We start from the raw sequence: 16,357 nt of genomic DNA, 5'->3' as shown, positions 1-16,357 counted from the left end.
TATTATTTCAATAAAATAAAATAAAACTTGTTAATGACTATATTTCCTTTTCATTTTGCTTAATGTTCCAATTCAAACTCTTTTCATGTAAGTTTCATAGAAAACAAATGACCCCAAACTTATAAACGGTAGTGTGTGCATATATACACACATAATTGAATATATATATATATATATATATATATATATATATATATATATATATATATATATATATATATATATATACTGTTTATACACATTACAAAAATATAAATTTGAATCTCTTCATGCACTGACAACATTCAATTTGAATGGGCCTCAACCCGGCAATCCACAAATTCAGCATATTCTGACTGAATTCTCCAAATAAAAGCATTGTGAACAAAAAATTACAAATACAGATTTTTATGAAGAACAATATTACATCCTAAGACAGTATGGAGGAGTGAGTGACTAACATTTTGGTTTTTTAAGGTGGAAGACGGGATGGCTGTAATGACGTTTGGCTTAATGTTACTGGAAACTGTGTAACACATTCGACCCTGCCCCTAACACCCTACTCAGAAAAAACAACAAGATTTAAATTATTTTTGTACCTATATTACAGAAACATCGACATTGTACATACTATGTTTTCTGTTACTTCTATTAAATGTAACTTGATGATATTTGTTGCTTGAATCTGTGTTTAACGGGTGGATGTGTGGGTAAATTGCAGTTGGTAATCTACATCTTCTTCTGTATGACTGTCTGGTCTCTTTACGTTGTTTTCTGTGAGGAAATATCACCAGTGCTTTGGAAAGAAAATAGCACCATTGACCCACTAAGATAGGTGACTCATAGAAAATGAAACGTTAGCTTTTGTGGGGGATGCCTTCTAAACAAGCTAGGCACCTTTGTTATCAAGGATTCAGAAAGTGTATTTGTTTGCTCTGAAACTGCACAGGATAATAACCTAAGTGAAAAAGCTAATGTTTACATTTTAGGCAAACACTGGCTTAAGTGCTACATATACATGTAATGTATACCATGGATTGTTCATGAATATAAAATGTATGAATGTTGTAGTACATTCTGGCATGTTTTTACTTTTAGCAATGCATAGGAAATTGGATTCAATGATTTAGTGGTAAAAAACATTTGTGGGTAATCTATGATTGACGTTTGCGGTGAACAATGTGTTTCTTTCAACTCATTCAATAAACATTTCAGCAAATGGTGGGTAAACCCTTCCACAAAATAATATGAATAGAAAATAAGTTTTACTTGGATTCACTCTCAATCACACCAATTATTGACTAGACTAAAGGCATTTGCAGTTCATATGGTCACTTTATAAAGTGCGTGCACACACACACACGCACACGCACACACACACACACAAAAATTCAACACACAACACACATAGTAGACAACCAACACACACATCAGTAGGAGGCAAAATACTGTGACCAAGATTAGATGGCTTCAGCAACTATAACCTTTAAAAATTCTTTATCGAAACATTTCCATCTTATTGCATCGTCCATCTTTGTAGACATCTGAGTGGCAGGTGAAGGGATGGATCATTCCTGTGGTGTGTCAGCTAATAATGCACTTCAAGAGCCAGTCAAGGGCTGAATTACTTTATACCATATCAAACCTTAGGTGTGTTCAATTACTTTCTATAATGTTCGGCAATTGAAGATTATGCCAAGAATCAAAGGATAGTTATTGGATCAAGGCTGCTAGTGATTACGTATTGGGCACCAATAACAGGCAGAGATAAGAGATCTGAAGTTCAAAATGAACTTCATTTTAAAATGAATATTTATAATATTTTATTCTAAGGGGTTATGAGTTCTCTGGGCCTGTGAATGGCAGCTCCTTTAATCAATAAAGCTTATAGAAATGTTTACTTTTATGTCAGATGAGACAAAGAATTACTAGAACAGCCATCTTCTAGCAGAGCTACACTATAGTGGATCAAAGAGATTTGAAGTGATTTGTTTCCCATTTCTAAATAAAGGAAACATGGAAAGACATATCTGAAAACAATGTTCATATCAAATAGCTTTGGCAACATTTTTCACCTTATAGTGTTACACAGTCCATAATCAAATCCAGCTACTAAGAATGAATCCCGGACATGTAGAGTTGTCTGTTTCTTAGTTGGAGAGGCTGTTTTTGAATGAGCTCCTTCTAGGGCTGGATCTCACCCAGTCCCTGTCGCAGCCTGCATGGGCTGGTCTTTCTCTCTCTGACACCCTGTGGTCCTCAGAAGCAGGACTCAGGAGATTCTGTGTCCTCTCTTTGCAACGACTGCTTTTCCTGTTCGATGTGGTTTCCATTGTGTAGGGCGGCATACCTGAAATGATGTTAAAGTTTTAAACATTAGTTTCAAAGTGATACAGGATTGTCAATCAATGTTCCTCAACACATATTCATATTTAGTGGATTATACACCAACAAAACATACAACATACAGAATAAACAAAGGGCATAGTTTTAACACAAGATATATTATTTTTTGAACTTGCAGTCTATGAGAGAGGTATTGTCAAGTCAGTTAAAAAGCATGCGGAGACAGCAGCACTAGCCTACAGTATGCAGCCAGGTTCAAGCACTCTTGCTAACCTAAAGGTCTTGGATTACAGTAAATTAGGTTTGGCTTTGCAGAAATTAGCTATTTTCTTTTTGCATGGACATAAAGGAGTCGACAAGGATTAGAAACTAGTCAACAAGGATTTGTGATAAACTATAATGTAGTCAGAGTGTTTTAAACGGCCATATTCAGACCAACTGTACAAATATAAAAATATACCATAACACACTTTTTACAGAATTTGTCTTACAACATACAGTAAGTCAAGACAGGGTAAAGATAATGAGACTCCTATTTGAAAAGACTACTCTACCTTAAACCACACTGAAACGTCTGCATGATTGAAAGACTTGTCAAATTAGACCTCTCTTTCACTTAATATGAAACCTTAGTGTAACTGAAACAAAAAAGGATATCACTGTGTTTGTAATTTAAGGAGCTATAATTCAGCTCCTATTAACTCAATGATTCAGAGTCTGTGTTTTTGATGTTTTCAAAAGAGAGAATTTCGAAAGAGAGAATTTCCCAGTTCTGTGAAAAAATGTTTAAAATATGTTTAAAATATGTTTATAATAATGCCAAAATATAAGATATTTAATAAATGTACTTGTTTAATTTGTGACCCATCCATCATCTTTAGATAATAGCATATGACTGAAACTGAGAAAAAATTTTTTGCTAAATTGCATCTACTGCATTAAGATTTATTCCACTATCATTATGATTATTGTAATAATATTTACTACTGAGTACTAGTGCAGGCCCCAGATGGGAACTGTAGCCATAACCCTGACGCTGCAAACACTACGCTATACCAACTGATCTGCACGACCGACCTACAATCTGATCTCTCTATCAACTGTCTAAAATGCCTAGGATACATTGGTGGTGGATAATGTTTATCAAAGTGTTATTAACGATGTCAATAATAATAATAAAAAGATATAAACATTTTTATTACCAATATAAAAAATCCAGCTGGGTCATCAGAAGGGATGAGCCAAACATGAATAAGAAAAGTGACCAATTTGAAATGGACGATGAGGATTCATTGGATTAAAAAAGCACCTCATCTTCTTCCATTGTGTGGCACCTATCTTGAGCGATGCATGAAGAACAAATCCTGTCAGAACCCTCACTATGCATCATCTATGAGGGGAACTGAGGAGTTATAGAAGCCAATTAGGAGTGAGGGGGATGAATAGCTGGTCATGACAGGAATTTCGTCAGGTTGGGAATTTCACCAGGACACCGGAGACTGGTTCAATGGCACCTCATGGGCACCTCGCAAGAGCACTATATGGAACTCCTGTAAATTGGGATGCCTTATCTATCTCTGTGGGCACTGAACATGGTCATACAAAAGCCAAAGTTAGACTGTGCAGAAATGACACGTCTATCCAGATCTATGATGGGGACTTTGACTGGACCACTCAGGAACACTAAGTGCCCATGGGAAAACCCCTGTGGTGTGGCATTAGGGGTCAAGCACATTTAGGGGCTGGGTTAGTGCCCAGATGCCAGACCAATTAGTACCTCTCTCAGACAAGTCCAGATTAGTTATCATGGCATTCACACTGGCTGTTCTCAGCAACACTGTGTAGAACATACATTTTGCGGACGTGCAAGAAATACAAAGTCCCCCTCCCTTGTTGACTCCCTGGTTGACTTTAGAAAGTCATGTTTGCCCTCCCATGTCCACAAGACATAAGATTTGTCTATGAGAGATTACAACAATTATTATTACAGTCAGCAACAATTTATGCTATTCTGTTAACACACATTAAACTGAAGCAGGGATGCCTTAAAATAAAGTGTTAAATGCACATTTGGAAACCAACCATAAGGTTTTCTCTGGACTAAACTGCTCACGCTGAAGTGAATACGACTTTTTACTCTCATGCCTTTGACTCTGTGTGAGCTGCAGGCCATCAGCATTAAAACCATTACGAGCTGTTCATAAACAACTAAACCAAAGGCAATCCTGCTTAGAAATTGGCCGTGAAATGTACCTTTAAAAAACCCTTTCACAACTGTCTAATGTTCCGGGATTTAAGGGAAGTGCTGCAGCTTTCCAACTGAGCAAAGTCTGTAATTGCTGCCACATTGCAGTGTTTAGCCCAACAATATCCTGCTTGTGGTGGTCTAGCTGATGCAGTGGTACAAACTGCCCACAAAGACCGAAAGGATGACAGTGTCACTGCTTCTAATGGACTACATGTGCTGGAAACATTATTCCTAGGTACATTTATGATGCAGAATGTGCGTAATCAATTATATGGACAGATTGTAAAGATTCCCCCCCACTCTGAGTATCTTTGAGGAGTTGACAAGGATGGTGTGACAGTCTCACAAAAGCTACCATAGGTTAAAACGCATGTCATTTGTCTGTTTGACTTCCTTCTGGTAGACTGGTGTGTCCATTCCCTACTCTACACTGCCTTCACCCCATCCATTGTGACAAACAATAAGGCATCAATGACTTACAATAACAAGGCATTGATCTCAATCCGGTTTATGAGGGTATGTTTTGATATATTCCTGAGTAATACAGACTTGTGCTGTCCATTGAGCAACTTAGGTCAGCAACATTTCTACACAACTATGCAAGCATACATATGAATGTTTTAGTGTGCCAATCAATGTAATTCTGAAATGACTGGTTCTCAACATTCAGATACATCATTCACCCAAAAATGCATTGTAGAGTCAAGGTCACAACTTTAAAGAGGGTTTCGAGGGTTTGGTTGAAAGAAGGTGAAAATGTAATTACTTTAGCTTTTTGGTGTATTTTTAAATCACCTTGAATAATGAATTTCAGTTTCTTATGGTACATCACCTTGACTATGTCTGAATTTATTAAAATGTTAAATAGCATGATTTTAATGTGTTCTACTCTTTTAATTTCTAAACAATATTTAATTTTATGACAGGGGCAATATTTAAGATTTTTATGATATTATTAGCATAAAAACAAGCAGACTGCAGTTAATGATTTAAGTTAATATTTAAAATGATACAGAAATATTTTTCTACAAAATAAATCAGTGACTGAAATATTCCCCATTTAAAATGTGTTTCTGGTCTGTTTAACAGTTTGCATTGACTTGTAATCTCATTATACTCGCTTTAGACTTGCAGTCGTATCCTTGCCACCTTAAACCACCCTGGACTTGCAAATAATACACCGGTCTCGTTCGGTAAGGGGAGATGAGAAGGAGCGAAGTGCCCCTTCAAGTAAGCAAAGCCCAAGAAATCAGTTTTTTGATAAGCATGGTGTTATAAGCACAATGTTACACACTATATACCAAAACAAGACTTCTAAACGTTTTTTTGTTCTTTAAATGCAATTAAAAGTCAGATTTCTCTCAAATGTATCTTTTTGAAGAAAAAAAAGTATTTTAAAAGACGAACACATATAAAAAGTCTACCACATTTAAATATTTTCTAAAGGCAGCTTGCACACCATGCATATTTTCTAGAGAACGCATTCATTTATGATCTGTAAACTATTCATTGTTTAAATTTGAAACATCAACATTCTGAAAGGCACAGCAGTAGGAATTAACTTTGTGGGTTCTATAAAACAAGAGGTCACCTGCGAATTTGGTGCACTTTTATATACAACTTTGTTGAATAACACAGATATACAAAAGCAAATAGTCTGTCACAGTGAACATACGAAATTCAGCAAGTACAATCAATTGTGACATTCGATTTTTTAAGTGAAACATTTGAGTTGAGTGCTCACAGTTTTACCTTTTCAATTTGACAGCTCTGCCAAGCAACAGGGCTTTAGTACTGTAGCGCACCATAAAACACATGTTTGCAACAACACATTATTGATAAAAACTACTCAAATTAAATATAGCTGTACGTTTTGATATACAGCAGACCAAAACAGCATCTTCCACTTGACTAATTGCCAGAAGACATTTTTCTATTTTTATGAATTTCCCTGGCCTGGATCTCATCCACAGACATCCAGACAGGCCCAAACCTGAACCTAAACATACAGTAGGTGTCCATAGCTGGTTGAGATTTGTTCAGAAATCTGGGCCAGAACTGATGGAATAAATGTTAACGTCTTGTCCATAGGCAGACACCATGCATCACTGGGGAACCAGTAATGGGCTATGCATTATGCTATGCACTGCAGGGAGTGGGGGGGTATATTACCCTAGATGTGCACACATTCACAGTCAGTCACACACTACTGTAGGTCAGAGAGGTTTAGACACAATAATAGTGTCATTGTGTCTAAATATTAATAATATGTTAATATTACACAATGTTTGTTTTTGAAAACTTTTAAATCTGGAAGTAAACAGAAACAGCAATGACAACATTATTGACATCTTAGCCTGAATATTTAGTAGCATATCAATATTTGGTAGTCATCTTAGGCCAAAATAAATGCAATCAAGTGCTTCCTCTGGCAGTTTTGGCCACTCTTCTAATGTGAATTGTTTTCAGATCTCTAGGAGCATTTTGTCTCGAACCATTCGTGAATGCTTTTGAAGTATATTTGGGATCACTGTCCTGCCGGACGACCTATGACCTCTGATGGAGATCCAGCTTTCTGACACTGGGTTTAACACGGCTGTTTAAAATGCCTTGGTGTTCTCCTGATTTCATGATGTTAAGTACACATTAAAGGCTCCCAGTACCAGAGGCAGTAAAGAAACCCTACAACATCATTGGACCTCCTCCATGTTTGACTATGCAGAAGGTTGTATTTATTTCAAAGCTTCATTTTGCTATGTGCGATGGAGTGCTTTAACAGAATCTCACAAAAACGAATCTCTTCACGGGAGATTCTCCCTGAAGGATAGTAGCATGTTCAGGTGTTTTGGATCATTGCCATCAGGCTACCAAGTCAAGACCCTTTTATTAAGTTGGCGGCCGATGTTGCAAGTTGTAACTGTTGTAACTTGTACAACGGTTAGAACTTGAAAGGTCAACTTAAATATGTGATGTCCAGAGAGCTTGGATACAGTAGTATGGGCCGAGAATGTTTTGAAAACATTATGTATGGTGAAACATGGAACATCAGGTCTATAGGAGATTTATAGCCTTCATATTGTTGGGCTGCAATCTTGGAGATTGAGCCATTTTATTTATTTAAACTGATTTAATTTGTCATTTTCATAATTCATGCACCTGCAGCTTACCACAGTTCAATTCAAAAGTAAAGCAGAATCACCTGCTTAAAATCTAATAATTTCTATTTACTTGTATAAGGGGCCAATACTATTGCCTGGATCATTTTAGAATTGGGATAAGCTAAGATATTGTGAAATATACAGATATTTTAGCTAAATAAAGAGATACACATGTGAAACGAGTGACAATAATTTTGGCCACTGTATGCCTTCTTTCACCTGGTCTGTATACTGTTACCTGGTGGTGGATGATCAAAGACAGGTGACATCCAACTCCAGTCTTATCTCGTTTACAATTAATAATGACTCATTATTGGCATAAAAGCCACTCAGATGTGACCCCCACCGCAGCCAAGGCCTAGACCTGTCCCCTATGGTACAGTGTGGTACAGTCACAGTGCTTCAGTGGGGAAACCAACACACTACAGAGAATACAACCAATTCCGTATACATACCGCAGAACACCGCCAGTCGCAATAAATATACATGCATAGCTCCTCTGGTAGAGGAGGGCAGTTGAAACACAGTGAACCTCATAATTTACAGCAAGATGGTTTTAACTTCTTAGCTACATTTTGGCTAAACAACTTTGTTTGGAGAATAACTAAACAGTCATCAGTTAAAAAAATATAAATAGTGAAATGAAATTATTCAGACAGCAGGGGCCAGGAAAGAATATAATAAGATCCAGTTTGCTTTGCTGGTTATCTGGGTGATGTCAGGTTTTTGCAATGTTATTGAAAGAAAAATCCACAGTATAACAGAGGGAGGGAAGCTATTAAAAACAAATCTACTCCAACCAGTTAATGTTCATACCAGGGCACCGGGAGGGGGTCTAGAACCAGCATGTGAGATCTCTAACGCTTAGGTTCCACTTTCTCTAAAAGAGGGCCAGTCGGGGCAATAGGGGGCAATAGGCAGAGGTGTCAAAATGTTAACCAGCATAATAGAGATGTGATCTTACGTCTCTCTGAGGATACCGGCTAAATGAAAAATACCACCTTTAGCGGCTGAAGTTAAAAAAGGAAAACTAGTAAACGGCTTGAGAAATAGTGAAACTGTACTTTAAATGATACATTACATGATACATAATGCCCATACAGTATAACACAGGGAGCGTCTTACGAGGCCCGGTGCCAGCTCGACAGAGCCCAATGAGGAGTCAAGTTGTGCGAGGGATCTCTCAGTGAGGCCAGGATATGGACTGCTCCCTGGCAGGCAGAACGGATGCATACGAACACACACACCTACACAATCAGGGCCAGCGGAAGGCCAGAAAGGCTTTAAAATGCCAGCAGGCAGCTGTGGGTGTATAGGTTAGCTAACACACAGGCAAGCCTGCTGTGGAGGAACTTTTATTTCACAGATGAATATAATGACATCCACATTTTGAAGCTTGCAATATAAAAAAAAAAAAGTGGTTAGATTTTTTTTTTTCTGAATTGAGTGACAGATGTTGTTGAAGTAGTAGAGATATCCTGACTTCCTGACTTGTTTCTTTGACATCTGACATGGAGACAGCGAACCTACTGTAGTGCTGTGGAGCCTTTTAATTTTACATCGACTTTAGCATCCGCTCAAAAGTCGATGTAAAATGGTGCCTTAATATCGCGTTTTAAAACCTGCATTTCAGCTTTTTGACATGTCATTTTGTAAAACCATTGACACATCCATGTATATTTTAACACTCTTAATTTCCCCATTGTTCTAAATTTGATTTCATGAGATTAGTGATTAATTTTCATCTCTCCCTTATTATGTGGATGGAAGCCTTGTTTTAGAATATTGAAACTATATTTCAAAAAAATAAATAAAACACAGAACATTCAAAAGTCAAACCATATCATACGGCTAAAGTCAGGTACAGATTAAGTCATAAGTTAACATACAATTAGGCTGAAATCATTAAAACTCATTTCAACCACTCCACAGATTTCATGTTAACAAACTATAGTTTTTGCAAGTCGGTTAGGACATCTACTATGTGCATGACACAAGTAATTTTTCCGACAACTGTTTACAGACAGATTATTTCACTTATAATTCTCTATATCACAATTCCAGTGGCTCAGAGGTTTACATACACTACGTTGACTGTGCCGTTAAATAGCTTGGAAAATGTCTTGGCTTTAGAAGCTTCTGATAGGCTAATTGACATCATTTTAGTCAATTAAAGGTATACATGTGGATGTATTTTAAGGTCTATCTTCAACCTCAGTGCCTGTTTGCTTGACATCATGATAAAATCAAAAGAAATCATCCAAGATCTCTTAAAAAAGATTTTAGACCTTCCCTAGTCTGGCTCATCCTTGGTAGCTATTTCCAAATGCCTGAAGATACAGTACCACATTCATCTGTACAAATAGCATGCAAGTATAAACACCATGGGAACATGCAGCTGTCATACTGCTCAGGAAGGAGATGCGTTCTGTCTCCTACAGATGAACGTACTTTGGTGTGAAAAGTGCATATCAATCCCAGAACTACAGCATCAGACCTACTGAAGATGCTGGAGGAAGCAGGTACAAAGGTATCTATATCCACAGTACAAGTCCTATATCGACATAACACACAAGGAAGAAGCCACTGCTCCAAAATCACCATAAAAGCCAGAAAACTAAGGCAAATGCACATGGGGACAAAGTTTTTACTTTTTGGAGAAATTTCCTCTGGTCTGATGAAACCAAAATGTAACTGTTCAGCCATAATGACCATCGTTATGTTTGGAGGAAAAAGTGGGAGGCTTGCAAGCCAAAGAACACTATCACCAGACATTGAAGCAAAATCACAAGACATTAGTCAGGAAGTTAAAGCTTGCTCACAAATGGGTCTTTCAAAATGGACAATGACCCCAGACATACTTTCAAATTTGTGGCAAAATTGCTTAAGTCAATATATTGGAGTGGCGATCACAAAGCCCTGAACTCAATCCTATAGAACATTTGTGGGCAAAACTGAAAGTGTGCGAGCAAGGAGGCCAAAAACCTGACCCAGTAACATCACTAACAGTGGGGAGAACAAGTATTTGATACACTGCCGATTTAGCAGGTTTTCCTACATACAAAGCATTTAGAGTTCTGAATTTTTATCATAGGTACACTTCAACTGTGAGAGACGGAATCTAAAACAAAAATACAGAAAATCACATTGAATGATTTTTAAATAATGAATTTGCTTTTTATTGCATGACATAAGTATTTGATCACCTACCAACCAGTAAGAATTCCGACTCTCACAGACCTGTTAGTTTTTCTTGAAGAAGCCCTCCTGTTCTCCACTCATTACCTGTATTAACTGCACCTGTTTGAACATGTTACCTGTATAAAAGACACCTGTCCACACACTCAATCAAACAAACTCCAACCTCTCCACAATGGCCAAGACCAGAGAGCTGTGTAAGGACATCATGGATACAATTGTAGACCTGCACAAGGCTGGGATGGGCTACAGGACAATAGGCAAGCAGCTATATGTTAAGGCAACAACTGTTGGGGCAATTATTAGAAAATGGAAGAAGTTCAAGATGACGGTCAATCTCCCTCAGTTTGGAGCTCCATGCAAGATCTCACCTCGTTGGGCATCAATGATCATGAGGAAGGTGAGGGATCAGCCCAGAACAACACGGCAGGACATGGTCAATGACCTGAAGAGAGCTGGGACTACAGTCTCAAAGAAAACCATTAGTAACACACTACGCCGTCATGGATTAAAATCCTACAGCGCACGCAAGGTCCCCCTGCTCAAGCCAGCGCATGTCCAGGACCGTCTAAAGTTTGCCAATGACCATCTGGATGATCCAGAGGAGGAATGGGAGAAGATCATGTGGTCTGATGAGACAAAAATAGAGCTTTTTAGTCTAAACTCCACTCACCGTGTTTGGAGGAAGAAGAAGGATGAGTACAACCCCAAGAACACCATCCCAACCGTGAAACATGGAGGTGGAAACATCATTCTTTGGGGATGCTTTTCTGCAAAGGGGACAGGACAACTGCACCGTATTGAGGTGCAGTATGGAGGATGGATGGGGCCATGTATCGCAAGATCTTGGCCAATAACTTCCTTCCCTCTGTAAAAACGTTGAAGATGGGTCGTGGCTGGGTCTTCCAGCATGACAATGACCCGAAGCACACAGCCAGGGCAACTAAAGAGTGGCTCCGTAAGAAGCATCTCAAGGTCCTGGAGTGGCCTGGCCAGTCTCCAGAACTGAACCCAATAGAAAATCTTTGGAGGGAGCTGAAAGTCCGTATTACCCAGCGACAGCACGAAACCTGAAGGATCTGGAGAAGGTCTGTATGGAGGAGTGGGCCAGTGGGCTGCAGTGCAAACCTGGTCAAGAACTACAGGAAACGTATGATCTCTGTAATTGCAAACAAAGGTTTCTGTACAAAATATTAAGTTCTGCTTTTCTGATGTATCAAATACTTATGTCATGCAATAAAATGCAAATTAATTACAAAAAAATCATACAATGTGATTTTCTGGATTTTTGTTTTAGATTCCGTCACTCATAGTTGAAGAGTGCCTATGATAAAAATGACAGACTTCTACATGCTTTGTAAGTGGGAAAACCTGCAAAATCGGCAGTGTGTCAAATACTCCCCACAGTATGTCAGGAAGAATGGCCCAAAATTCCCCCAACTTACTTTTGGAAGCTTGTGGAGTCAAATGTTTGATCCGAGTTAAACAATTTAAAGGCAATGCTACCAATTAATTAATTCTCTGCATATTTTCTATCCAAAAGTAGGAAACAATTATAGATTTTAATTATTGTCCCTCATTTTCCCACAGTGTACAATCAATCAATCAATCAATCAAATGCATTTATAAAGCCCTTTTAACTTAAGCAGATGTCACAAAGTGCTTTTACAAAACACCTGGCCTTAAACCTCAAGGAGCAAACAACAGTAGTGTTGAATTTCAGTGGCTAGGAAAAACTCCAGGTGAACATATTAAGATTACAATTGTAATAATTAATAAATGCGTGTGGGCTGAGTCTAGTCTATTTAAACTTAGTCCAGGTTGGATGCATGACCTGATGGACAAGGAAAGGGACAACACGGGGGAGGGGGAGGTGTCAGTACAGTGGCAGCTGAAATCGTCAGGCATCGTCTCGATCTGTACCACAACCAGGAGGACTCTGGACAGGGACAGCAACGGGTCCCCAAGTTCAAAAAGTTCAAAACGGGAGGAAACTTCTGAAAATGTGTTCCTTATATCAACAAGGATTTATAGTGGAGAAGGAGAACCTAGTGGAGAAGGAGAACTGACCCTACTCCCCCAGCCCAATAATATAGCAGCGTAAGACCTTGGGACTGAGACAGTGGGGTCTGGCGACACTGTGGCCCTATCTGGGGGAGGCCCCGGACAGGGCCAAACAGGCAGAGCTCACTCATACTATTTTAGATTGGTGTCCTAGAGCAAAACCAAAACCACCTGCTTGTTCCAGAGACTACGGAATATAGAACATATTTTCATTAACATTAAGCTCCAAGTGGTAATATGTAAGTAATAGTTTTGTAAATGCACCCTGGAGAGGGTGATTTTCCACTGACTCCTTATCTTATTTGGTTGATTTCATGGCTTGTGGGCGTCTTATAGCAAAACTCAGAGACTCTCTTGACTTGAACAGAATTGCTAATGAGCTTGTTGCTCCAACCATCTGGTCATAGCGATTGCCTATGTGACAAGAAAACTGCCCCTGACAACTCCGGACAGATTCGGTGATATCTAAGGCTATGTGAGTTAGATGGGAAAATGGTGATGACCAGCGCATTCCCCCGGCTTGTCCTTTTCAACATGTCACAAATGGTTTGATATTTACAGACGTCTAAGTGTTTTTAGGGCACTTAGACGTCTGTAACGTTTGTCTTTTTAGGGCACCCCACCTCCACAAAATGACTGGAAATAGCATTTACCGTTATGGTTTACATTGGCTGGTTCACAAGATTCTGCAGAACACAGTAATAAAAAATAATGCGGCTTGCACAAACATAACAAAATCAGACAACACATAATGACATGACCAAATCCAGTCACACCATGATAGACATGTATGGGTAAAACATCTTACCAAATTGACACTTTTCAAAAGGCACCTACAACCCAGTATTGCACCACGGTAATGACAGGTGGTGTAGTTAAACAAAGTTACTGTTATGACATCTCATTTCATATTGTGGAGAGTTTATGCGTTTATAAATAATTTATACATTACAATGACACTGAACAGACCCCACACAAATGGAAAGAGTAATTCTAAAACCAACAGGCTCTCCAAAAAACCTGCAGCTGGATGATGTCCAACAGAGCCCACAGTGTTATATTTTCTATCTAGAAAAAAAAGGAACTTCCTACAGTCCATTCGAAGAGGTAAAAATTATCATATTTATGTGATGCATTGACAGTGTAAAAAAACAAACATTTCAGTCATATGTTCAGTTTTAATCCAAAAGCTCACCTCACGCTCTAAGGTGGAAAAAGACACAGAGAGGGCTTCTTCACTGCTCAACAGTGTTACCAGTGTATGGAGACTTTTTCTCTATAACTGGGAAAGCATGTGCTGAATGTCAGCTTAAACTTAGGTCCTTAAATCTGTATCAGTATACAATTATGTAAAATGTTATTTTTTGTCACTTGTACTGTACCAATTTAAAACATGCACGTTCAGATTATTTGAAAAGTGCCATTCAAGTTGTGGTCAAAGTACTCACTGTTAAATAACATAAGATACGCTATGCACTAACAAGGTGAAAGTAAATACAGCTATTTCATTCAAGGATAGAATAGCAGTTGAGACAGGCAAGCACTCTAGAACCTCTATATTGATGGACATGGATCCAAAGGTACAGTAGGCTAAAAGTACTTAATGGTAAAAACCAGCTGCACTTATTACTGTACTTCTCTTTTGCAATAAATTCTCTTACAAGAATCCAATACAGCTAATAATTGTGTATTTCAGTTTCCATTACTTTAAAATCTTACAAAAATGAATGTCTCAACCGATCCATTCCTAACCATTGTGTTGGTTTTCTATGAGGGTCTTTATATAAACTAGAATTTCTAATCAATATGATGTTATTATATTGGACAAAACAATCGCTTTGCTTTCAAAAACAAGGGCATTTCCAAGTAACCCCAAACTTCTGAATGGTTGTGTATGTATACAGTTTCTCACAAAAGTGAGTACACCCCTCACATTTTTGTAAATAATTTATTATATCTGACAACACTGAAGAAATGACACTTTGCTACAATGTAAATTAGTGAGTGTACAGCAACAACACAAGAGTGTAAATTTGCTGTCCCGTCAAAATAACACAACACATAGCCATTAATGTCTGGCAACACAAGTGAGTATATCCCAAAGTGAAAATGTCCAAATCATGCCCTAAGTGTCAATATTCTTTGTGGCCACCATCATTTTCCAGCACTGCCTTAACACCCTTGGGCATGGAGTTCACCAGAGCTTCACAGGTTGCCACTGGAGTCCCTTTCCACTCCTCCATGACGACATCACAGAGCTGGTGGATGTTAGAGACCTTGCATTCCTCTACCTTCCGTTTGAGGATGCCCCACAGATGCTCAATAGGGCATCCTTTACCCTCAGCTTCTTTAGCAAGGCAGTGGTCGTCTTGGAGGTGTGTTTGGGGTCGTTATCATGTTGGAATACTGCCCTGCGGCCCAGTCTCCGAAGGGAGGGGATCATGCTCTGCTTCAGTATGTCACAGTACATGTTAGCATTCATGGTTCCCTCAATGACCTGTAGCTCCCCAGAGCCGGCAGCACTCATGCAGCCCCAGACCATGACACGCCCAGCACCATGCTTGACTTTAGGCCACACACGCTTGACACCATCTGAACCAAATAAGATTATCTTGGTATCATCAGACCACACGTACCAGAAATCCATGTCCTTAGTCTGCTTGTTTTCAACAAACTGTTTGCAGGCTTTCTTTTTTGCATAATTTTTAGAAGAGGCTTTCTAGGATGACAGCCATGCAGACCAATTTGATGCAGTGTGCGGTGTATGGTCTGAGCACTGACAAGCTGACCCCCCACCCCTTCAACCTCTGCAGCAATGCTTGCAGCACTCATACATCTTTTTCCCAAAGACAACCTCTGGATATGACGCTGAGCACTCAACGTCTTTGGTCGACCATGGCAAGGTCGGTTCTGAGGGGACCTGTCCTGTTAAACCGCTGTATGGTCTAGGCCACCATGCTGCAGCTCAGTTTCAGGGTCTTGGCAGTCTTCTTATAGCCTAGGCCATCTTTATGTAGAGCAACAATTCTTTTTTTCAGATCCTCAGAGAGTTCTTTGCCATGAGGTGCCATGTTGAACTTCCAGTGGCCAGTATGCAAATTTACACTGTTATACAAGCTGTACAAGCTTCTGTTCCTGACTCAAAACCTTACTTTTTGACTTTTTTGGAAAGGAAAGAAAAAGGTGCATTGGTCTCTACATTTTTTTAAGAGACCAATGCACTATATATACATATATACTATATATATACACATACGGTGAACTTCATGTCTCCCCACAGATATTCATGTTAAATTCCGAGCGTTGGCTCAGCCACTCAAGGACATTTACAGACTTATCCTAAAGCCACTCCAGTGTTGTGTGC

General features: G+C 38.8%; 1 protein-coding gene across 7 annotated transcripts in view; it reads right to left on the bottom strand.

Annotated features, from left to right (window-relative positions):
• Positions 1–241: 241 nt before the first annotated feature.
• Positions 242–16,357, bottom strand: part of htr4 (5-hydroxytryptamine receptor 4) — an 82,027-nt gene continuing 65,911 nt past the window's right edge. For 5 of the 7 annotated variants that reach the window (XM_020045714.2, XM_020045718.2, XM_010902248.3 and 2 more), the window contains one exon: positions 242–2,329. In XM_020045714.2, coding sequence (XP_019901273.1) covers positions 2,239–2,329 — 91 coding nt within the window. In that variant the 3' untranslated portion in view covers positions 242–2,238. The remainder of the gene's footprint in view (positions 2,330–16,357) is intronic. The other 2 variants (XM_020045717.2, XM_020045716.2) reach the window with 2 other exon arrangements.

Source organism: Esox lucius, chromosome 4 (assembly GCF_011004845.1).
Source record: "Esox lucius isolate fEsoLuc1 chromosome 4, fEsoLuc1.pri, whole genome shotgun sequence".
Classification (NCBI taxonomy): domain Eukaryota; kingdom Metazoa; phylum Chordata; class Actinopteri; order Esociformes; family Esocidae; genus Esox; species Esox lucius.
The sequence above is the reverse complement of the archived record's forward strand: the minus strand, read 5'-3'. Positions and strand labels throughout refer to the sequence as shown.